This window comes from Mesoplodon bidens, assembly GCF_964165515.1.
Source record: "Mesoplodon bidens genome assembly, chromosome: 11".
NCBI classification, from domain to species: domain Eukaryota; kingdom Metazoa; phylum Chordata; class Mammalia; order Artiodactyla; family Ziphiidae; genus Mesoplodon; species Mesoplodon bidens.
In genome coordinates this window covers 91,916,231-91,942,577 of record NC_138167.1, presented here as the reverse complement: position 1 = coordinate 91,942,577, position 26,347 = coordinate 91,916,231, and the positions used below count along the sequence as shown (strand labels likewise).

The 26,347-nt window shown below is 33.2% G+C and overlaps 1 protein-coding gene across 1 annotated transcript in view; it reads left to right on the top strand.

Annotated features, from left to right (window-relative positions):
* Positions 1–26,347, top strand: part of LRRIQ1 (leucine rich repeats and IQ motif containing 1) — a 187,279-nt gene that overhangs the window by 14,890 nt on the left and 146,042 nt on the right. The window contains exons 8-11 of the mRNA XM_081249779.1: positions 1,010–1,084; positions 5,067–6,701; positions 12,889–13,041; positions 15,350–15,500. Of these exons, the coding sequence (XP_081105905.1) occupies positions 1,010–1,084; positions 5,067–6,701; positions 12,889–13,041; positions 15,350–15,500 (2,014 nt within the window). The remainder of the gene's footprint in view (positions 1–1,009; positions 1,085–5,066; positions 6,702–12,888; positions 13,042–15,349; positions 15,501–26,347) is intronic.

Below are 26,347 nucleotides of genomic sequence, written 5' to 3'. Positions count from 1 at the left end.
ATCAAAAGTTCCCACAATTCTTATAAGATAATGTCCAAAGAACTTTTCCCGCTTCCTTTTATCCAGTCAGTTGGCAGTTTATGACCATTTCATATTTACATTGTGTTTGTGTCTCTTCTGATCCTCCCACCCGATCTGCAGAAGGCCCTCATTGGTTCTCACATGGACTTCTCTAATACCTACTTCACTTATCTCCTTAGTGTCTCCTTGACTTACTTTCTCTAATTCTACCAAATGTAACCTTATAATTTTTCTAAAACAGAGCTGTAATCATTTTCCTAGCTCAAAAACATTTAATAAATGCCTAAAATGTTTATTTAATCTCTTAAAAGACTAGTCATTTCAAAAACAATCTTCTGTATGAAAACTTTCATGATCCTCTAATTATAGCACCTATTCCTACCATAATCCTTATAGTTCTTATTTTGTGATAAACTTATTTTGCTAAATTTGGGGCAACTTGTGAACGTATGATTGCATTCCTATATTATTAAAGGTAAAGTTTTTGAGGGAGGGGATTATATTTTACTGATTTTTTTTATTCTGCAGAGCCTTAACAAAATAGACACTAATAAAGAGTTAATGAAAGAAAACAATTACCCTCTGAGCTGATTTATTATGTGAATTAAATGAAATGGTGTGGAGAGAAAAAAATTGTAATGCAAAACCCATCTTAACACACATTATCATCTGTAAATTTTGCATTGTCCAAGAGTATTTCTAGCCAAAACATTTTATTATATGAATAAACATATAAATAAACTCAAATAAATAAAACGACTTACCCAGATTTTAAATATCTTTATATGCTAATGGGAACCCTAGGTATCATTTTATTATATTTCAGGTTGAGATTAAAGTTGTTATCCCAGTACTAATAACTGAGGACCATTGGGTGAGTTGTTATCTTTAACCATTTTATACAAATATATGTCATAAGAATCATACATAATAAACATAATATTGTTTGATAGTTGAATATAATATTTCAATATTATCATATGTTCAGCAAGAACAGGACAAGATGAATGACGAACTTCATAAAGAGGAGAAAATATGGAAGGAGAAATTTAAACAGCATGAGGTATGTGTTTGTTGTTTTTAAGCAGCACAATAATAATTCTCCATTTGAAATAAATTACTATGCTTGGAATGGGTATTTTAAAATAATATTGCCTAGTTGGTATAGGATTTAATTTACTAAAGTTTTAAAATACCTTAGTTATAGAAACTCTCCTTGAAATAGAATGTCTTGAAAAGGAAAATAAACTGGTTCAATGAGTGAACATGTCTATATAAACTTGTAATTGTAAAATTTCTTTTAAGTTTTGAGAAAACATACTATTATGAATATTTCATTATGATTGAGGATTGTTATAAAAGGTTACTGCATTTCTGTAACACAACTAATTGAATGTGTTAAATAACCCCTTTAAATTTAAGATGATCCTGATGACATGTTTATTATTTTTAATTTCCTCCACAGTTTTTATATAAAATTATTTTAAATTTAAAAGTAGATAAAATTTCCCATAATCCTGTAATGTAGCTAAAAATATTAACTATCATTGTATGTTTTCCAGGTCTTTTTAAAATTTATACAAACACATTCCTGAAAAAGTATGTTTATATTGTCCATCTCTAAATTAAAAAAAGTTGGTTAGGCATGTGAAGACACATGGTTCATTATGAATGACAAGAAAAAAAAAAGACAGTAGTGGCTCACTTTCAGGTAATACAAATGTTGGAGTTAGGAGAGCCATTAAAATACCTCTTGCACTGTTGGTGGGAATGTAATTTGATACAGCCACTATGGAGAACAGTATGGAGGTTCCTTAAAAAACTAAAAATAGAACTACCGGGCTTCCCTGGTGGCGCAGTGGTTGAGAGTCCGCCTGCCGATGCAGGGGACACGGGTTCGTGCCCCGGTCTGGGAAGATCCCACATGCCGCGGAGCGGCTGGGCCCGTGAGCCATGGCTGCTGAGCCTGCGCATCCGGAGCCTGTGCTCTGCAAGGGGAGAGGCCACAACAGTGAGAGGCCCGCCTACCGCAAAAAAAAAAAAAAAAAAAAAAAAATAGAACTACCGTACGACCCAGCAATCCCACTAATGGGCATATACCCTGAGAAAACCATAATTCAAAAATAGTCATGTACCACAATGTTCACTGCAGCTCTATTTACAATAGCCAGGACATGGAAGCAACCTAAGTGTCCATCAACAGATGAATGGATAAAGAAGATGTGGCACATATATACAATGGAATATTACTCAGCCATAAAAACAAACGAAATTGAGTTATTTGTAGTGAGGCGGATGGACCTAGAGTCTGTCACAGAGTGAAGTAAGTCAGAAAGAGAAAAACAAATACTGTACGCTAACACGTATATATGGAATCTAAAAAAAAAAAAAAAAAAGTCATGAAGAACCTAAGGGCAAGACGGGAATAAAGACGCAGACCTACTAGAGAATGGACTTGAGGACACGGGGAGGGGGAAGGGTAAGCTGGGACAAAGTGAGAGAGTGGCATGGACATATATATATATATATATATATATATATATATATATATATATACACTACCAAATGTAAAACTGATAGCTAGTGGGAAGCAGCCGCATAGCACAGGGAGTTCAGCTCGGTGCTTTGTGACCACCTAGAGGGTGGGATAGGGAGGGTGGGAGAGAGGGAGATGCAAGAGGGAAGAGATATGGGGATATATGTATATGTATAATTGATTCACTTTGTTATAAAGTAGAAACTAACACACCATTGTAAAGCAATTATACTCCAATAACGATGTTAAAAAAAACCCTATAACTATCATGCAGTAGCAAAATAATTAAACAGGTGATATGAAAAGAAAATTAGAATCTTTAATGAAATACCAAGTATATATTCTAGAGTTGAATAGTTCAGTGTATAAAAATAAAATTTCAATGGATAAGTTTGACAGTAGATTTGACACGGCAGGCGAGAACATTAATGAAGCTGAAGGGAAGTCAATAGAAAATACCCAAATTTAAGCACAGAGAGGGCAAAAAAAGAATGGGAAAAGCAGAAAAGTACACAAGAAATATGTGATACATAATGAAAATATAAAAATATGTATAATAGTAATCTTGGAAGGAGTGGAGAGAATGGGGCAGAACCTATGTGTAAAGAGATAATAGTTGGAATGGTTTCAAATTGTTTTAGAAAAATCAGTCTGAACATTTGAAGATGATTAAAGATCTCCAAGTAGAATCAATACAAAGAAAATCACACCTGGGAATTTAATAGTATTGAAATTCAAGACTAGAGGGAAAAATCTTAAAAGCAGCCAGAAAAAAAGACACATTGCCTAAAAAGGAGCAGCAGTAAGCTGACAGCTGACTACTTAAGTGAAATGATGGAAAGAAGAAGGCAGAATAAAAAATTTAAGTGCTAAGTGTTAAGGGTTTCTTTGATCATTAGTGTTCTTTGAATCCAGTCTTCCTCTGCTTTCTGGACTCAGTTTTCCCTTCCTGGAGTATATAGCTAAATACTTGTCAAAAATATACTTTTGGACAGCAAATTTTCTCAATCTTTGCACAATTGAAAATGCTTTTATTTTGCTTTTAAAACTGAATGATTAGTTTTCTTGGACACAGAATGCAGGTTTATTACCACTTAATTTTAACAACTTAAAGATATAACTCTATTGCATATTTATTTATTTTTTCACATGCCATCTATGATTGCAAATTTGATACTCATTCATTACATTCTTTTGAAGCTTTGGAATTTTTCACTTTTTACATTCATCCACACATATTTGCTGGTTTTCTACTGTGTCCAGGCATTTCTGTAAGTACTCAACATACAGCAGTGAATAAAACAGAAAATAATCCTTGCCTTCATGGAGCTTATATTCCTTAGTGTTCTGAAATATTGCTAGTATCTAGTATATGAGTGTATCATTGTGTGTGTGTGTGTGTGTGTGTGTGTGTGCATGAAGTTAACTCTGTATCTTAACAGCCTTTTTTTTTTTTTTTTGGTTTAGAAAACATATTTTTCTATGATTCTCTTCCCTTTGGTTTTTCTCAGTTCTTCATTTTGGAACTCCTATTTGTCATACGTTGAGGTTTCTGTGTTGATTATCTTTACACCTGAACATCTCTGACATATATTTCATAACTTTGTGTTTTATATGTTGTTTTGGGAAACACCTAATTTTGAAGTTTTTGTTTAGGCAATCAGCTGTTCAGCAATTTTATATTGATTTTTTTATTTGAGTGAGTCATATATTTTTATTTCAGGACTTGCATTTCATTTTTATATGGGGTTATTCTTGTTTACACATTTTTTTTTCTTAAAAATATCTTTATTTTAATTTTTACTTAAATAGCTCTTTTCTCAGAAATTGGTTCTTCCATCTTCTTATTGAAGCATTTTTATTGCCTCATATCTTTTGTGTTAGTTTTTCTCAAATATTTGCCAAATTTTGTTGATCTGTTTCCTCTTGTTTTCGAACATTAGTGACAATGCTATTTTCTCACCTACCTCCAGATTATCTCACTTAATGCAAAATGTGTTTATCAACGTTCTTAATAGTTGAGAAAGGATAAGATGTGTAACTAGGCTTATTTGTATGTACTACCTCACCTTCCTGGTATCATAAGTCACAAAATAATTCCCCACTTCTTCAGTCCCTGTGCTAGTTCCTTTATCAGAACTCCCATCTCAGAAAGTCTGAAGTCCTTTTCTCCTACACAGATTTTAGCTTGAGGCTTTTCTTTCTTTTTCTCTGTGTCATTCTGATTTCATAAACTTTCTATCTTCAAGGAATTCCTCAATCTATGTCTGGGTGGCTTAGTATAGCCATAATATTACAGGATCAACTTACTAACTTGATAGAAGCTCCTAAATATTTAAAAAATTAATATACCCTTTAAAATAAATTACTTTAGTTCCTCTAAGTAAATTTTATATTGACTTTACTATGATTTCAGTTTTAGTATTTGTTCTCAATCTATATTTTGGATGATACTTTAGTAACATCTCACATTTAATTTATGCTGACTATTTATCTTATTTTATTTTAGGAATTTATTAGAAACTTGCATTTACAAATGGCAGAAGAAAGAACAAAATTTAAAGACCTACAGGAAAAAGAAAAAATGCGTTTGTTAAAACTGCAGCATAATGCAGCTGTAAAAATTCAAGCTAAATATAAAGCATTTGCGGCCTATCAAAAATATGGCCCAATCATAAAGGAACAAATAGAAAGTAAGAAAAGGAAAGCTCAAGAGTGGAAGGAAAAGGAGGCAAAAATACAACAAATGGAAGAAGAAAAACGGAAAAGATTAGAGGAGGAACAAAGAATAGAAGAAGAGATAAAAAAGCAGAAGCAAGAGGGAAGGAAAAGGAGAGAAAAAGAATATGAAGAAAAAAAGAACATCCTGAGACAAGAAAGAGAGCAACTACTAAAGAAGGAAAAATTGAGATTAAGAGAGGCTGCAAGAAAACAGCTAATAATAAGTAGAGCATTAAAAAACGGAGATTATAATGCCAAATATTTAACTGTCGAAGATAGATCAAAGAATAAGGATGATGTAGCCGGAAGACTAGGGGATGAAAAGCCAAAGAAGTGGAAAGGTGCTCCCCCTTTGCCAGTTGAAGAATCGAATAAGAGAGAAAATCTAGATAGACAGCTTGTATTGAAAGAATCAATGCAAGTGCAATTAAAAGAATCTATATCAAGCCAAGCAATTTTGCCAGTATTTAAAATAGAAGAAAAAAATGAAAACCTAGCAAAACAATGTTCAGAAGAATCGGTCAAAAAAGCAAGGAATTATGAAAACATAGACCAAAAAACTCAATTGGAACACGTAGATCTAAAAGAAAATGTGAAAGAACAGTTTCAGCTGCAAGAATTAAACTCTCAAATACAAAAAGAAGTCATGAAACCTTCCATAAATGAGATTATGAGACAAGAAACCCAAATAAAAATATTAGGAGATAATCAAGAAATTAATGAGGTAAACAATGAAGCACAGAAAATAATCGATAATCAACAGAATAAGATACAACAAGTAGAAAAAGAAGAGATATCAGAACAAAATGGAACATTATATGAAGACAATAATATGAAGAAAATTTCAGTGATTTCAATAAAACAAAAACCACTACAACTAAAATTAGAAAATCCTGCAGATATAGGGGAAAATATAACACTACAAGAAAAAGAAATTGATTTAAAATCTAAAGAAACTGAGGAGAACCCAAAAGGCAGTGCTCTGAATAGTGACTTGGTTTTTAACACCAATGATGCTATGATAAATGTAGAAGGCAAAATAAACATGCAAAATTATATTTTAGGTAGAGATGCTCCTTGTGAAGATTTGGGTGGCAACACTGCAAAAAACTCTTTGGTTTTTAAAGAAGTAAACTCTCTGAAGTCTCAGATTAAAGAAATTCCAGAAGAATGTCATGAAAATAGAACTGAATGTGAAAATATAGTGACCTGCTCTGTACCAGAGCCAACACTTATATTTTCTATTGAAGAAAAGAGGCTTGCTTGGATAAAATCATTTAAACCCTGGTTTGAAATTTTCAAGCAAAATCAACAGAAGAAGATTGTTAGGAGAAAGAGACTTGTAAAATGCCCAGTCAACATGATGCCCCCTTTGAATACACTAGAAATTCTTCAGTGTGGCCCTTGGAATACTTTACAGCAGGTATTTTATAATACTTTTTTCATATTGAATTGTGATTGGTTCACTAAAATGTAACTTTAAAAATCTTAATAGAAGGTATATTTTATTTATTCATTTATTTAATTGAAGCACAGTTGATGTACAATATATAGGTTACAGGTGTACAATATAGTGATTCATAATTTTTAAAGGTTATACCCCATTTATAGTTATTATAAAATATTGGTTATATTCCTTGTGTTGTACAGCATATCCTTGTAGCTTACTTTATACATAATAGTTTGTACCTCTTAATCCCCTACCCCTATATTTCTTCTCCCCCCTTCCCTCTCCCCACTGGTTACCACTAGTTTTTTCTCTATTTCTTGGAGTCTGCTTTTTTTTGTATCCAAGAATTCTGTCTCTTAATCAGTGAAGTTGCTAATGAAATATTTCTCCTATTTGAGAGAGGTTGCACTTAAAAGATCTCCTCAATTAAAAGTATTCAGGTCATCTTCTCCTTCAGTGAAGCACTATGAAGGGCTTTGATTTGTCTTGAAACCTGTGTTCAAGGGCCCTATAGCCATTACTAGGCTTCCAAGAATGGAGGCATCTGGGAATGTAGAGCTGAATTAGAATAGGAAACTCCTAGCTTGATACTCAGGAGTTAGTTTGCTTTAGTCCTGGGCCACAACACCACCTAGTGGCTCCTTTCGGAAGGAAGTGGATTTCCTTGAAGTGGATTTCACAAGTGCTGTGAAAGAAGGGCTTACAACAATGGAAGACTCTAGAATTTCTATATAGAAACAGTTATTTAGTCACTTGCTATATAAAGATGATACATCTATGCCTGAAATTTAAAGTCGTTGTCACCAAATGCTACTAATTTTCTATGTTTATGGAAACAGAGTTTCAATCAAAAATAAGACAGAAACTAAAAAATGTGTAGAAAAACAGAAGAGAATATTTCAAATAGTGAAGTTCTAGAAAGGATTTAAGATTAAAATACATATGTTTATCTGGGGCCTGAAACTCAAATGTATTTATAAAATTTATTTAGTTTCTTGATATAGGTAGATGCCTAGAAAAGGAAACATTCTTATTAATACATATGCATTATTTGATTCATTCACTCAGCAAATATTCATCTGTCTAATATGATCAATCCATATTTATTGTTAGATTAAAGGGACAGAAACAAACCCCAGTCTTTGCCCTTATGGATCTGACTATGGTAGACAAAAAGGCATTAAACAAATAAATACACATAAATACATTACTGTAGATTTTGATATTTGCTATAAGATTTCAGGGTATTCTGTGAGAGAATAACAAGATAGTAGGATTTAAAGAGATCTCTGGGATGTGAAAGAGCAGTATAAAGAACAAGAACTACTTTGAAGTGTATTTTTTTTCCCTAGGCAATGTATTTTTCATATCTATCAGACCTATAGAGTTACATACAAAATCTCTCAATAGCTCTTCTACTACATTTTTTTTTCTTTGGCCACATTACCTCTGGAATCATTCTTTTCCTACTTTACCTAAGATGTTAATGCAGGCTTTCTGATTGGGTGACATTAGATACTAACTCTTTTATTTTATTTAAAATAATTTTCTTCATGAATATCTATTTGGGCTAGGCATGAGTCACAGCTTCTTGCCTACAGTATTTGTTTCAATAGTTAGAAAAACCAGTAGTTCTCTTCTCTTTCGTTGTGGTTCTCTGTTTTGTCCAGTGAGAGGAGAACTGAGAAAGTTAAGACATATGAACCTCTTTCTCCTTGGTGTTTCTTGTTTTGCCCACTCTGTTCCTTCTGTGGAACTCTTGTCAGTTTACAGAAAGTGAGGATTAACCTTTTCTTATACTTGTTAGAGCAAGACCTTGCAAACTGTAATGTGTATACAGATCACCTGGGGATTTGTTAAAATGTTGATTCTGATTCTTTAGGTCTGGAGATCAACTGCAGCATACTGCTTTTTTTACAGTGCCCCCCGGGTGATGCTGTTGGTGCTGGTTCATGGACTAATTTGAGCAGCAATGTTCTAAAGGACCCTGTAATCCTTTGACTACTATTCAAACAACTATTTCAAACATTTAATTTTTCTTTGAAGCATCAAATATACAGTATAAACATGAAAATATAAGTGAATGTGCCATGTAAGTGCTGAAGTGTTATAAAAACCATCTTGTAATGACTGTTTGCAAGGTGGTTTATTGTGGTATCTTCATTCACCACTGCTACTGACTCATGAACTCACTTTCTCACTTTGATTTTCTAATCTCTTAGCTTCACGTCTTTGTCATTATCTGCCACCTTTGTAAAGTCCTTCTGGAGTACACCTTTAGAAGAGAAAAATTTATTCTTCTGGAATTTCACCCAGTAATCAATTCATTTTGCTTATGTTACTCTCTCATTTTGAGCCTTCAGGACATGATTCAGGTCTGCCTCTTGTCCATACTTCTTTATTTATTGCCAGACAAACAGTGGTTTTCATTACTTGACTCTGAGATGGATGAGTGGGAGGATGGATAAAGGGATGGAAAAAGAAGTCCAACGGAATGTTAATCTTATCTCCATATTATTATCAGCTTCACAATTAGCTAGGTTGTATTGATTAAAAATGAAATTAATATAAAAATCACTTGAGTGTAATTTAATAAAGTACTAACAATCCCTGTACCAAATAAGATCAGGGTTCTAATTTTATTTCTGCCATTTACTGGCTGTGTCACCTTGTACAAGGTGCTTGACCTTTCCCTTTCTGAGCCTCAGTTTTGTCTTCTATAAACTGGGAAGAGCAATACCTACTTTATAGGACTGTTGACTTTTTAAATACTGTATGTGAAGAATCTAGTCTTATGCTCCTAACATATATGATAGTCACTGTCAAATGTGGATCTCAAACATCTGAAGAGAAAGGCAAATGGATTTTTGAGGGCTGCTTAATAGCCTCTTTCATCAAATATGTTTTAACATTGAAAATGCTGGATCATCTACTATATGGAATAATATCCCAAAAGGATATGACTGAAGAGAAGTGATTATTGACAACTAACATAGTTTTCTTTTTCCTAGTTGAATGCTTTAACTAATTCATTTTTCTTTTATTTTGTGCATTTTGCTACTAATTGTAACTTGCCTTAAATAGAAACCACAAAAAAAGGGTACTAGCTTAAGGATTTTTTGCTATGGCTTTATAACATGCCATGGATGATAACATTTTAGGGGCTGAATGTCTCACTTCATTCAAGGCAAATTGTAATTAACTGGTGTTGTGATGGCACATGATTTACTTGAAGTTATATTCTCATTCATTTAAGCCACTAATCATACCTCAGATTCAGTCTCTTTGCCGCTGATTTTTTGAACAATATTATTTCTCCAGGTTGAATAAATTTGAGATTGTGGCACTGAACATAAAGCAAAACAGTCATTGCTTTCGTTACTTTTGTAATTACAGTTTACCATAGATGACTGACACTGCTTCAGTTGAACTCAAGAGTAACTGAAAGTGAACTCTATAAAAAATCTGTAGCTATTTTAGGTCATTTTATTTACCAAAACTGTCAAGGATTTGGGGGAATATAGACGATTAAGTGGAAAACTGATTTGTGATCTTTTATCAAAATATAATGAATGAGTCATAGGTTTTCTATAGATGGAGTAGTTCATTTTCAAGTCATGAGAGACCAAAAATATTAATTTTCCAAATATTTTTATATTATCCTTTGTAAGGCAATGAAACTATGAATGCTATAAATATTTTAGTTTTGCCATAGGGCTAAGACAGTTTATTCGTTTAGTTATTTAAGAAGAATTTAGCGATCATCCACTATGCCCCAGTTGCTGTTTTATCAGGCTGACCATGCAGTAATGAGCACCTGTGAGTACTAATTCTATTTGACCTTAATTTTTAGAGCATAAGGAGGTTCTATTTATGTAATTATTGTCATGCGTGTATGAAAATGATGAATGTAGAAGTTTATTTGATCTCATATGTTTGGAAAAAACTAGAGTGCAGTAGAGAATAAATTGCTATATCATAAGGAAAAAATTTTAATGTTTAATAAAAGGGAGGAGGAAGTACCATTAAATACCTCATATTCACAAGTAGACACCATCAACAAGGATACTGCAACAGCTGTCACTCCTGTACTGTAATTAAATTAGAGAGGTTGCCACATCGTAACTAGAACTTAATTGTGCTTATGTAGTTGATTGTAAGTAGCATATTATTAAATCAGGCAGGATAATATAAATTATAAGGTAGAGCAGCATTTGTTACTATAAAGCTGCAGCTATAGGGTTTTCAGTTTTTAAGTGCTCAGTTCTAAATAGTGTGTTCAGTTTTTTAGTATAGAGCCAGTTTTCCAGTTACAGAATTTTTTTTTTTTTTTTTTTTTTTTTTTTTTTGCGGTATGTGGGCCTCTCACTGCTGTGGCCTCTCCCGTTGCGGAGCACAGGCTCCGGACGCGCAGGCTCAGCGGCCATGACTCAGACTCAGTGGCCATGGCTCAGGCTCAGTGGTGAAGCCACTCCGCGGCATGTGGGATCCTCCCGGACCGGGGCGCGAACCTGTGTTCTCTGCATCGGCAGGCAGACGCTCAACCACTGCGCCACCAGGGAAGCCCCAGTTACAGAATTTATAGTATCTCTTTGTGGACAAATTAAGTGGGCATTACACAGCAGTTATCCTGACACAGGTAGATTAATATTTTTCTTTCTGAAAAATTATAAAAAAGAAATTTGTTTCAAAAGTTGTTTTACATTATGAGTAATTGAGAAATGCCTAGAATCATTATGAAACTAGAAACTTTTATTCACCCAAAGTTTTAAAAATAATCAGTTATTGCTTTTGCTACTTAAAGCAAGGAGCAGACTAATCCCTTCTATCTCCATGAACATATGGTCTTCCCATTTACTTACATAAATATGTAAATGTAAAACTTTAATGCACAGGAAATACTTCACATGAAGAGGAGTTATTGCACTTAAGAATTTTATACTTTTTCCAGGTTTTTTGAAGTAATAATGCTTCCAATTTCAATAAAACATTTAAAAAATTTCTTTTGAGTAAGATATACGCTAGTATGATATATACTATAAAGCTAACCATTTTAGAATTGTTATTCAGTACACGGGAAACCTGGCCTTAGGACTTGTGATGTGGCAGTATGAAAGTATTTTTACTATAAAGCAATTTAGCTTATGTAATTATTTCAGTGCACGGACTCAATTATGGTGAAGAACCAACATATTATTACATTATTACTGTGCCAATTTTACTTAGGTGAGAGCTCTTGAGTTTAATAAGTGGAGTGCTTTTCAGTAATCTCAAAATATTTCTATCTGACATATTCTTGTAGAACTCTAAGTGTAGTCCTTAATATGTATACCATAAAGTTGAATACATTCTTTGATATTGAATTTTCTTTAGTTGGAAAGACTTAAAAAGAGAAAAGTGCCTTAGGAAAAAAGGAAGTATTGAGTCAACAGTAATATCTCAATAATAAGAAATGTTGTAAATGTATGTTAAGAACTATTCATGATTTTTTATACCGCAGATTCTATATGTGCTGGGTATATTACATTATTCAGTAGTATGGAATGATTCATACCTTTATAATACAGAAGACATAACAGAATATTGTTTTTATTGCATGGTTCAATTATTATTGCATGCTTCTACTTATTACAGGTTCTGTAATATCTCTTCTCAGTTAAACTTGCTTCTTTTTTGGAAGATAGCTAAGGTATTCTAGTTGAAGCATGGCAGGTTGGATATAAAATCTATCCCCTGACCTGTTGTGGCTTCTGGTACTATCCAGGTATCCCTAAGATACTGTCAAACACAGATCTTAAACATTTATATAGTGCAATCCTGAAAATAATGCCAAGGGACATGAAAAACAAGGAAAATGAATTTGGTGAAAAATCAGGGAGTGAACTAATAAATGATTACATTATTATTGCTTCTATGCATATTAGTATTGAACTTGAATTGGTCATGAATGACTGCATTATTTTGTCTTTCTATGAGGGGAACAAAATTGGCAAAAAGGCCAGATAGCTTAAATGAAATTGAGTTGTTAATAAGTGTAGGTTTCAATATATAGCATTACTTTTTTTAGATGAAGTTTTTAAAACAATTTTGCAAGGCTAGTATACTTTATGTTCATTATAGTTAGATATGTTTTGTGTTCCAATTTTCTTGAATTCTCTAGGTTACAACAGTAACATTTCAAGATTTGCCAGGTTGTAGTCTCTCCACACTGGCAGAGTGTACAAATCTTCAGTTTCTGTCTCTTCGGTGCTGTGGATTAACCTCTTTGCACAGCCTGAGTAACTGCAAAAAGTTAAAGTACATTGATGCACAGGTATGTCCTATGTTCTCAATATTTATTTTATAATAAAATATAAAGTGGAGTAAGGTGTAATTCAGGTGTACATTTTAAGAAATGACAATTTTGAAGAAGTATTTACTAAAGTAACCTATAACTCAGGGTCTAAAAGATATCAAGGGCCAAAATTTGTGAGAACCATACAGGGAAGATGATTAGATGGTATGACCTTGAAATTATCTCTATTTGCAGATGATATAGTTATTGTTTTGTTACTTTTTGCTGCATAACAAATGACCACATTATTTAGTTAATTAAAAACAGCAACCACTTTATTTGCTCACAGTTCTGTGGGCTGTGAATTGAGTCCAGACTTATCTTGTCATTTCATCTGCTTCATACCGTGTTGCCTGGGTCTCTTATGTAATTTGCAGCTGGGGCTGGAATGTCCAAAATGCCTTCTTTTACATGTCTGGTGCCTTGGGAGTTTGGAATTTCTCTCTCTCTCTCTCTGTGCTTTCTTGGGAATCTTAAAAGGGTGAGCCTTCCAAAAAGACAAGCTTCAATATGAAGTGCTTATCAAGCATCTGCTGGCATCATGTTAGCTTGTGTTCTATTGGCTGAGCTTTCAGTTCATGTGGGAGGGGACTATGTGGATGTGTGAATATTGGGTTGTGAGGTTGATTGGAATTGCTTACAAAGTAACAGTCTCCTGCAGTCTGGCCCCTGGCTCCTAATGAGTCACATCCTTCCCGCATGCAAAAGGACTCATGTCCCAAAGACCCCAAAGTCTCATTAACTCATGGCATCAGACTCAAACTTGAGCACAGAATCTTCTCATCTAAATCAGATCCAAGTGGAGATGATCTGCTCAGAGAAAGTTCTTTCAACTCAGAGATCTATGAAGTTAAAGGAAAAGTTGTCTTCCCTCCCTCCCCCACACCCACATACAGTGGTGAGACAGGACTTGATTAATTGCAAGAGTTGTTACCATTCAATATGGGAGAAAACAAGAAGCTCATGGCAGTCCCTGGTCCATAGCTAAGAAACTACCATCAGTTATTAATAAGGACTTGGTTCTGCTCCATGGGAATGGGTCTCTGTGACTTTTGGTTCTGCCCACTTGGCTTTTAACTCCATTCTCAAGACATACTTTCTTTTTTTTTTCCCATTTATTTACTTTTTTATTTATTTTTGGCTGTGTTGGTTCTTCGTTGCTGCGTGTGGGCTTTCTTTAGTTGTGGTGAGCAGGGGCTACTCTTCATTGTGGTGCATGGGCTTCTCATTGCAGTGGCTTCTCATTGTGGTGGAGCATGGACTCTAGGTGCGTGGGCTTCAGCAGTTGCAACATACAGGCTCAGTAGTTGTGGCTCGCGGGCTCTAGAGCACAGGTTCAGTACTTGTGGTGCACGGGCTTAGTTGCTCTGTGGCATGTGGGATCTTCCCAGACCAGGGCTCAAACCCATGTCCCCTGCATTGGCAGGTGGATTCTTAACCACTGCACCACCAGGGAATCCCCAAAGGCATACTTTCTTTTCCATAAGAAGTGCCCTGTTTTGCAGCTGAGAATTTTTCTCAGTGTTTCTTTCTCGTAGAAGTTTGGGGGGGGGTGCTAGAGTTTTATTTTTATTTTAGATTATATTATTTTCAATTCAAACTGACTGTGCTTCTACCAATATGATTTTCTTTTCAAACTTTGTTTTTCCTATGCTTCTTATTAAGTTTACTCCATTAGACAAAGGCTATATTCATATTTTTGAGAAGGATGTTATAGGACTACACCATTAAGATTCTTAGAAGCCCATTTAGCTTTCTGAAATCTTAAGAGAATTGCTGTTGCATCCGTGACATATGATCTTGACATTGAGACCAATATTATGTATTGCAGAGATGTGTATGTTTAATAAAAGTATAAATCTATACATGAGATATATACCTAATTCATGGTATTGGTATTCTTTGGAGGGAAAGATAGCAAAAGGGACTGAAGAAGGGAAATGGGGAGATTTCAAATTTTTCCATGTTTGGTTTCTTTAAAATAAGTTTTTTAACAGCTATGACCAAATGTTCACTCTTGTTCATTTAGATAGTTTGAAATATTTTGTTATATGATCCTCTGTGTTTTCTATATTTTAAAAGATTATTAATAAATACAAAATCATTTATTTGGTTACTTAGTATTTTCATCTAGATAGTATAACACTCTACATAGTTATCTTAAAAGATAGGGATTCAGATATTCATTTAAAGATCATATATCTCATCTTCCCTCTTTTTGCAAGCTTTAAATGTTTCATTAATAAGCCATTGAAATAAAACTAATTACATTTGTTCTTTGTTTTAGGAAAACAATATTGAGTCTATCAACTGTGAAAATTTAGAAAATCTCTGTGTTGTTCTTCTTAATAAAAATCAACTGACTTCTTTTCATGGTTTGGATGGCTGCACTAATATCCAAAATCTTGAACTTTCACATAATAAAATCACTCGAATTGGTGAGAACAATGGAATTTATATATATTGACATTTATTTCTCATTATTATATTTTGTTTCATTTATTCTTTTTTGAGAATAGGCCACCATCACTAATTTGCTTATTTTTATCCAAGCCATACTTAGTTAATCTTTTTTTTTTTTTTTTTTTTTTGCGGTACGCAGGCCTCTCACTGCCGTGGCCTCCCCCACCGCGGAGCACAGGCTCCGGACGCGCAGGCTCAGCGTTCATGGCCCACGGGACCAGCCGCTCTGCGGCATGCGGGATCCTCCCGGACCGGGGCATGAACCCATGTCCCCTGCATCGGCAGGCAGACTCTCAACCACTGCGCCACCAGGGAAGCCCCTTAGTTAATCTTTTATCCAGATTTATGAAGGAAGCAAAATTAGTTTTAATACATATAAAAGGAATATGCTCCCACCACTGGCAAATGGGTGGTTGTTAGTAGCTCCTTAAATTAGTATATTCACCTCCCTGTTCCTTTTCTTATAACCAACAGTGATCTGAACTCTACTGAAGAATATAATACCCTAGTTTGTTGCCATCATATTTTTATGGACCCTATGCTTTCTATACTTCTCAGCAACTGTCATAACTGTTTCCTGGTATGACACTACTCTCCTTACCTACATACATCACTTGTACTAACCTTTCCTTCTTTAGGTAAGGCTACCACATAAAAGAAAGAGTTTATCAGTTTGAATCTCCCTAATCATCTTTGTCCCTCCATCTGTCTGTCTGTATACCTATATATCAATAGCGTTTCCATCCTTATTCTTTGTAATCCATAAAATTCAGTGATGAAAATGTCTTTTCTTATTTAAGACCAGCCCTTCTATTTTACGTAGATATACCTGTCATTCTCCTCTGGTACCTTCCTCCATCATTTATCACCTTTCTCATGTCAGATTCTTACTATTGCCGTCCATTGCCTCATCTCTCTTCCTCTTGTTGTCAAATCTTGTGAAAGAGTGTTCTGTTCTTGCTCTCACTTCTTACTACCCAACTTCCCTCTTCTGCCCACTGAAATTCAGCTTCAACTCACTTCTATACATTTCCAGTGTGGTAAGTCTAAAATAAAAATCTCATGTTTTTTAATACCTGGCTTAAAATTCTGTTTGTTTGGTTTTTGTAAATTTAACTGTGAGATTCTCAAGGGACTTGATAAGGGCTTAAATGATGGTTAATCAATAATCAAGGACTGGCAGAAAATAATGAACTAGATAAAAACATTACTCTGGTATACTACTAATGGCTTAAATTATTGGACCGCCAGAATGTACATTCTTTCCACCTTCTCCATCCTATGGTGGTTAGGAAATGTGATCTGGACTGAAATATCACGAAATGGGATGGGAGCAGGTGGAGGAGTAGAAGTAAGCCTGCTTTCTGTGTTTAGGCCTGGTTCTACCTAGGCCTTCTGGATATTAATTTAATTTGTTTGCCTATATAATATTTTGTTTTTTCTTTCATTTTTTTTATTGTTGAACATTTCAAACATTTACAAAATGAATACATGGAGATTCCATATACTATAGTCAACATTTGGTCCATCATTACTGTTTTGTTTTTTATTGTATTTTTTCTTTTTTAAAACGAATCCCCAAATCATAAAGTTTCATCCTTTCATACCTCAGGAGATGGTTTTTAATAATATGGTCCTTTCTTACTTAACTGCAATGCATTGTGTTGCCTAATAAAATTAAGAGTGATTCCTTCTATCAACTGATAATCTATAATCCAAATTTCCTTATTTTCTTAAAACTATCAGGGTTTGTTTGAATCATAACACAAACAATGACCACATATTACATTTACATAGGTGTCTGAAGTCCTATCTAATCTGTAGTAGTCCTTCCACTTTTTTCCTCCATGCCATTGATTTGTTGCAAAACCTATGTTAATTGTCCTATACAGTGTCCCACATTTTGGGTTTGTCCCTTTACTTTCTTTTAGTGTATTAAAATTGTTTCACTCTGCCTATAAATATTTCATGTCCTGTAAATGAAAGCTAGTGCAACAGGCTTGAGTTAATTAAAATTTAGTCTTTTTTTGGCAGGAATTTTTCAGAGGGGTTGCTCTGTGCTTCGTATTGCCTTACGTCAGGAGTCATACAGTGATTATTTGCTTTTAATGATGCTACAGTTGCATGTTAGGTATGTGAGTGATAGCCTAAACGTTCCATTATAAAGTTTCCCACGAACCATTTATCTAATGCTTTCATCCATTGATTAATGTAGCCTGAATCAATTAATGCCGTGGGGGATACAAAAAATGAGTTTTCTAATTTGAACATTCCTTCCACATTTTAAAAACTGGAATCATTTATTTAATAACTATTTGGTTACCTTGGAATCATTCGTAGAGGAAAAACAGGAATAAATGCCTACCTTTATATTGATAGACTTTTACAGTAAAGTCATTTCTTTCAGTGGTGTCAAATGAATTTTCTTTGTTTCATTTATTTTGTTTTGCTTTTGCACTTTTCTCTCTCTCCCTGCTATTCTCTCTTTCTTAGTGGTCTTATGAACTCATAGAATTTTATAATATAGAATATTTCAGTCTCTTTTCTTATTATACTGCTTGATACTCAGATTGTCCAGTCCTGTGAATTTGATTGAAGAGATCAAATATTGATATCTCCAAATTAACTTTCTGAACTTTATAGTTGTGTTACTTTCTCTTCCACTGTAGTCCTTGGTTGATACCAACACTAACATAACTATTTTCTATGGATTATAATAGCCATAAGATAGTTTCAAAACAACAATGCCAGTATTAGAAGCATTTTAGAAGTATTTAGAAGAAAACTTCTAAATTAATTTTGAGATTTTTTTTTTTGCATTTCTTTTGGCCCTTACACTTTGTCCCCCAAAGTGATGTGCTCACTTGAAGTATTTTATCTTTGTGATTATGTTATGAATTTGAAATATAATTAGTTCACTTTTCCCTTTGATTCAATTTTATTTTTGAAATGTAAGACAGATATATGTTTCTACAGACTACATTTAAGAAGACTCAAAGAGATTGTGCTTTCATCCTTTTTCATTTCATTGTTATCTGATCTACTTTTATATACAGATATTTATTTATATATGTGTATAATAATACATGTGTGTCACATATGTGATATATGTGTGTTTGTAAATATATATACATATACATATATCTAAGAAATATATGTACATATGCTAATTCTTTCACAAAATATAGAATATTTTAAGTACTGTTCTTTATCTTGCTCTTTTTCATTTTACAACCTATATGGAGTCCATAGCATTCTTTTTCTATGGCTTGATAGTATTCAGTTGTGTGTATGCACTAGAGTTTATTCCACTGGTCCCTGGTTGATGGACAACGGATGGTTTACAATCTTCCACACTGCCATCATGACTAACCCGATACCTATGTCATTTCATACTTCATCAGATATATCTTTAGGTTAGTTTCCTGATATATATATGTATATATATATTTAGGGGGGGCAAAGGACATCTTTAATCTAGGAAGATAGTGCCCGACACACTTTATATGGGTTATACCACTTTGCACTCCTACCATTAATACATGTTAATGGCAGAGTTTTTTGTTTTTTTCTTTTTTTGCTTTTCTTCTGTTTATTATGTTGTTCTTTTCTATTTTTAAGTTAAATTTTTAATTTAATTATTTATCATTTTTCACTCTTGTTGACATAAGTACTTATGTCTATAAATTTTACTCCGAGCACTGCTTATTCTGTAACTTCTGAATAAGGTATAGGTATTTTTGTCTGTTCTACAATTATATGATGTATTTTATCTTTTACCTAAAATTTTAAATTTGCATATGGAAAGGCCAGTTTTGTTGCTATTTTTTCTAGTTTTATTTCATTATAGTCAGAGAATTATTTTTGTGCCATATCTGCTTTTTGAAACTTGTAGTTTTCTAATACATTGTTAATTTTCAGGAATGTTTCATGTGCACTTGAAAAAAGGTTGTTGTTTTTTGTTAGAATATAAAGTATATATTTTCATCTTTAAGATCTACATTAGTGATCTTTTATTTTAGGTCTTAAATGTGTACTTGATTTACCTTGGACTGAAGGAGTTGAGCTAGATTGAATGTATCTGTTCTTTTTTTTTTAACATCTTTATTGGAGTATAATTGCTTTACAATGGTGTGTTAGTTTCTGCTTTATAACAAAGTGAATCAGTTATACATATACATATGTTCCCATCTCTTCCCTTTTGTGTCTCCCTCCCTCCCACCCTCCCTATCCCACCCCTCTAGGTGGTCACAAAGCACCGAGCTGTGTATCTGTTCTTAATCAGCTGATTTCTTTGTGTACATCCTTTTGTTTCTGCGTTATGAATGTTGCTCCATGCTGTTATACAGATATTATTAACTGTGTTATCTTTATTGTGAATTTTAGCCTTGAAAATTTTAAGTTCCATTCTTTGTCTCTTTAATGCTTTTGTGACTGAATTCTACCTTGTCTTACATGGTTTCATTTTGTTTGTATTTGCCTAATCTAAAAAATCTTTTAAACATTTCGGAATCACTTTGTTTTAGGTATGTACTTGTATACAGCATGGATTTGGGTTTTATTTTTTGATCCAAGCTTAAATGTTTTTCTCTCATAAAGACCATGGCCATTTGCATTTGTTAATTTAATTCATATACTTGGTCTCAGTACTGTCATCCCACTCAGGATGATGCTCTCTTTTTCTGGAGGGAGGCCTTGTTGGTAATAAATGGGTTCTTCCACCCCTGGGGCACCTCCAGTTTTTACTTATCCATTCAATATCCATAGGATTTCCTCTGTACGAGTGTCGATTCAGCCTGGATTGTGTTGATCCTGGATACTTATTACCCCACTTAGAAAGAAATTTAGCTTGTGATTTCTTTATCTCCCATTTGCAATGGAAGGATAGGTTATGGGTATTTTGATTTCTTTGTTACACTTTATGAATTTTTGGAGGAGGTTTGGGGAGAATTGGATCTAATCAGTCACCATCAACTCCCTTTTTTAAAAATATAAATTATTTATTTATGGCTGTGTTGGGTCTTCGTTGCTGTGCGCGGGCTTTCTCTAGTTGCGGTGATTTGGGACTACTCTTTGTTGCAGGTGCACGGGTTTCTCTTTCTGGTGGCTTCTCTTGTTGTGGAGCATGGGCTCTAGGCACATGGGCTTCAGTAACTGTGGCACGCGGGCTCAGTAGTTGTGTCTTGCAGGCTCTAGAGCACAGGCTCAGTAGTTGTGGTGCACAGGCTTAGTTGCTCTGCGGCATGTGGGATCTTCCTGGACCAGGACTCGAACCCGTGACCCCTGCACTGGCAGGTGGATTCTTAACCACTGCACCACCAGGGAAGTCCCCATTTTTTGTTTTTTAATTTGGGGAAAATATCGTGGTTTTCACAAAGCAAGCTTTTGTTTTGCAAACATTTCAAGGCATAATTTCTAAAATGTAATGTATAATGTTCTTTAATATGTTTATTTGTCTATGTGTCTCTGCTGCTTTGGGACCACTCATGACTTCTCCCATATGGAAATACTGATACTTTTGAAACAAATTATTTATTGTAAAATTTTAATTTAAAATACATACAGAAATAATTTTGTTGTTGTTGGAATAAAGGCAAGTGCACTGATAATGTATGTTACTTTATTGGTACTCACTGAAGCAAGCTTGAAAAAAAAGAAAAAGGCTGTTTGTAAGAAGAAATGCTTGAACTGCCATTCACTTCATTTTCATTGCCAACAGTGCTGTATGGGATTTTTTGTAGTCAGTGAATTTCCTGGGATAGGATATCTGCAAGACTTATGTGAAAACTGCCATGTTATTAATTGATGTACCTGAGGTATCTCTATGTAGTACACTTTCAGCAAACAAGGTAAAAGACATCTTTGCTGTCTGTTGGGTACAATGAAAACACTGTATTTATTGAGTGTGAGAAGAGTATACATGGGAAAGTAGATTTTCTGAAGACCAGTTGGAGTCTGTTTTTCATCTTCAAGAACTGCTTACAGAGATTTTGGTTGAGTTAAGTGAAAAGCATAGATTTTGTCTTTCAATGATATATTGATGCTAAGAACTCTTATGAAGGGGCACAAAGATAGATTTGTGTTTATAAGTTAATAAGTCACTATTCCATGCTATAATAATTCTTAAGGAGGTGAAATAAAATTGGAAGCAATACCAAATATTCTACATTTGTAGTTTCGAGTTTAATTTGTTCCTAATTCTAACTAAGCTATATTATTGCAGTAGTTAATTCGCAATGTTAACTCTAATTACTCTTTTTATTAGAAAACATTAGTGTACATTTTTTACTTTCTTTGCATTTAGTGACTGAAAATAGCAACTCTATCACTCTCTTTAAGGCACTTTATTTGAAATAATTTATGCTGAATGTTTTCCATTCTAATTAAACTGGTTAATTGTAGAAATAGAAACACAATGTGAAATATACTCTTTTAAAGTAATAGTTTAAAATTTAGTTCTTTAAATTGAAAGTTACAAAGTTAGTTCTTTAATGTTTAAACATATTGTGTGCTGTGACTATAGAAAGAAATGGTCTTAATTATTATTATTAATCATAACTGAAATATTAATTTAAAATATACTTCAAAATGATATCCTTAAGATGTATTACATATTGAGGTACAGATTATTTTCTGGTCAAATGTAGCAAAAAATAAACTATTATATTGGGCATATATGGTCATATAAATTTTGTAGTCATATAAAGAATACTTTGTACGTTTTTATATTATTTTCTATAATTGGTTCTATTTTGGCAGCAAGTTTTTGACTATAGAGTATTTTTACTTGACCTGGCATGTTCTTGCATGTTTTGAACACACAAGATAATTACTTTAAGCTCTTTAAATTCACTTCAGGTTGATGATTTTAAAGATGGATTTATTTTAATTGGAAAAGAGATTTTATTATAATTTTTAATTTTAAATTTTTAATGTTTTTTTCCCTGAAGTTACACAAATCTTTATCTTTTATAACTCACTTTAATTTGGGTGGATTTCAGTTTAAATTTTAGGGTTTGTTATCTTCATTATATTTCTTGCTTTCTTTTGCCTGAAATTTCCCATGAGTAAATTTCAGGCAAAATTGGTAAGACATTTTTTTTTTAAAAGTAATGTGGAGAAAACTTTTCTTAAATGAATGTTGCCACAGTGCTCATTAAAATTTATAAACTTTGTCTATGAGGAATATTTCATATTTTGAGTTAGTATTTTTGATTTAGTTTTTTAATGAATAGTCAAAGCAAATGAAAAATAGGTGATTCATAAGATATAACCTAGTTTTCTTTTTTCCTCCCAAAATATGTTGAATTTTATTGACTTTTTAGCAGAAACATTTTAAAACTAAACTAAATTTTAAAATCCATGCTGCATGACCAAAGTGTTTCTAGAAAAAATACAACTTAAGTATAATAAATATAGTAATAGATAACTTTTTTTTTACCACCAGGCATTTCATGTGCTTTATACATATTAACTCATTTGATTTTCACATAAGTGTTATTAGTTCGGTACTATTTAATCTTTTTTTTTTCCAGATAAGAAAGCTGAAACATAGAAAGTTTAAGTAAGTTGTCTAAAATCACACCGTTAGTTAATGATAGAGCCAGTATTTGAAACTCAGCAGTCTGTCCTGGTACCAATTTTTTTAATCGATTCATTCTATTGCCTCTCTCATAAATACGTATTTAATATTTAAGATTATTACTGTTTTGTTACACCATATTACAAAGTCTTTATGCTGAAAAATATATAATGATTTTAAGGTTTATTCATTAATAAATTTATTAATGAAACAACTTATTGAGCATCTACTATGTGGAAGCACTTTTCCAGGCACTAGAACACAGCACTGGAATATTGCTGAGGATGCAGCAATAAACAAAATAAACGACTATCCTGACTTTCACTGAGATTATCCTACTGATAGTTATAGAGAGAAAGAGGAAAAGAGTAAATTGCCATGTTTCCTTTATTGACTATTGGGTAAAAATGAAAATAAGTATGATGTTAATGTCTTTAATGCGAGCAATTTATAAATCATTAATTTATAAATTTCAGGTAATACAGCCCTAGAAAATATTATTGTAAATAGTTAGAGATACTAGGAGATTTTTTTTCTACTGCTTTATTTTCAGATAATACTGCTTTGTGGAAAAGTGAAACTAGTATTCTAAGTAAGAAAGATATTGAATAATTCAACATTTTCACATAGGCTTGATTACTATGTCATGGCTCATAGGGGAAATGTGCCTGGATTAATTCTTGCTGCCAAATGTTGTCATTGGAACATTAGAAAAAATAATGAAGTAAAATAAGATAAAGCTGTAGATATTTTGCTTGTAGAAATGTTTTTCATTATATACTTAGTGAATTCTTTGGATTCCACTAGATGGTGCTAGCTTACTCTTTAGTTTTGAAATGCAACACAATGCCTAGAACAAAGCTGAAAGGGATTTTGCAGATCTGCTAGTCTAGGCTTCTTAGTTTACAGATGGAAAAACAGACCCACATAGTTTTCGTCTAACTACTGGCAGAGGTGGGGCTAGAATCCACATTTCCTGATTCCTGTTTCAGTATTCTTTTTTCCGTACAACCTGTATGATCCTGAAGGACTTTTGCATTGAAATTGAAAATCTCAAGTGTAACTCAGCATATTTGTACGTAACTGTCGAACATAGCAATCATTGAGCAGCTAAAGGAGGTAGACCTTTACCAAACACTTTTTTAGTGAAAACCTCCAGCCTAATTCAACATCTTTAGTATTGCTGTTCCTTACAGGAGAGTTTTTTCCCCCTGTGGCAGGAATGTTTTATTAGACCATTGGCTCATTTCTGTGGGAAGAATTCTTTGAAATAGATATTTGTAGCAAGTATAGCCAAATGCTAATTTTGCCATGGGCAATGGCCTTTTGAGGGATAAACATAGTTGGCTTCAATTTTATTTTGTGGGACCTAGGAAACTTTTAAAGGGCTAATAAAGAATATATTGAAGCAGTAAGCTCAAGAATATTTAAGCAATCCTTTATATTTATTATATTTAAGCCCTTTGAAAGAGACTCTTGAATATTTTTGTGGTTATTATTTGTTTTGTTTTAGATGGGTAGTAGAAGAAATAACAACTTTTACAGGGAGAGAATTATTTTCTTAGAGATGTTGAGGAAGTAATGATGTTCTAACGTAAGTCTTGCTGTAAGTCTGTTTTGTTCAGTTTTCATCCTTTATTTGACAGCGAAGAATTTCTAAGATTAAAAGAAGAAGGGGGGGAATTTATTCTAACTTCCTTCCCACCTAGATTCCTCCTTTTGATCCAGTACACTGACTGGATCAAATTACTGTTTAATCAGTTGTGTATAGACTTTTCTGAGTATGTATTAATATCCTATTCCTCCTTCAAGGTTTAGCTCAAACATATCTCTTTGAAGCCTTATTTGGTCACCACAGTTACAGTTTTTGTTTGTTTGTTTGTTTGTTTTCAGTTACAGTTTTTTAACTCCTTGTTTTTATTGAGGATAATTGTTAGGAAACAATAACTATCATTTTTAGTACCCAACACGTGAAAGTGTTGTAAATGCTACTTTAAAATATTATTTGTAATCCTCCCAATAATGTGAAATCACCCCCACTCCACAAAAAAGGAACAAAGGATCAGCGTAGTTAAGTAACTTGCTTATAGTCATATAGCTAGTTTTCGAATAGGCATGTGTTACTGAAATTCAGGACTGCCTGCCTCAGAGCCTATTCATTATTGATTATTCAATACTGCCTGCTGATTAAGTGGAGTACTTGTCATGTTAGCAGAGTCCTGGAGAAAAAGTTATATACATGACACCCATGGTGTTTGTAGATTGTAGATCTTCATTCTCATAGCTTTTTTAAATTTATTTTTTTGATTTAAATATTTTTGAGGCCATGATATTTGGTGCACACAAATTTATAACTGTTATATGTTTCTGTTAAATTGACCAATTTTATCATTTTTAAATGTCCCTTTTCAACTGTATTAAAAGTTTTCTGCCTTAGTCTTCTGTGTCTGACATAATCAAACCAGCTTTTTTTTTGGACTCAGGGCCTTTCTAACACTCTTAAAAGTTATTGCGGACCTCCTTCAGACAGCTTTCATTTATGTGGGTTATATCTATCAATATTTACTGCATTAGGAAAAAACAAAATTTTTGTATTAATTCAAAGTTTAAGACAATAAAGCCTTTGCATTCCTAACAGTTTTAGAATAATAAGTGTATTTTTTAAACAAAAAGATACAGTGAGAAAAGGGTCATTGTTACACATATTTGCAAATCTCTTTAATGTCTAGCTTAACACAAGACAGCTGGATTTCCGTATTTCCTTCTGCGTTCAATTTACTACAGTATCACACCTCATGTAGTTCTCTGGATAACTCCACCCTACACTCTTGAGCAAATGGGAGTGGAAAAGGCAAATAACCTCTTAGAATTATTATGAAAGTAGTTTTGACTCCATGGAACCTTTAAAGGTATCTCAGGATGGGGACACTGGCCCACACTTTGAGAATTACTGTTTTAGTATTTACATAACACATCTTTTTCTGTCCTTTTACTTACAATATTTCTACAAGTTCTATTTTTGGAATTTTTGTAATGTAACATAAAAATTTGTTGTTTTTGTTCTTGTTTTATCTAGGCTGCCTGACAAATTCAAGCTTTGATTTGTAACCTTTAGTCCCTAATAATTAAGTGTAATCAATAAAGTTCAATTATTGATATATTTGAGTTTAAAATTACTCTCTTACTATCTGATTCTATTTGTTCTTGTTCTTTATTTTTTTTTTATCTTGCCTTCTTTTG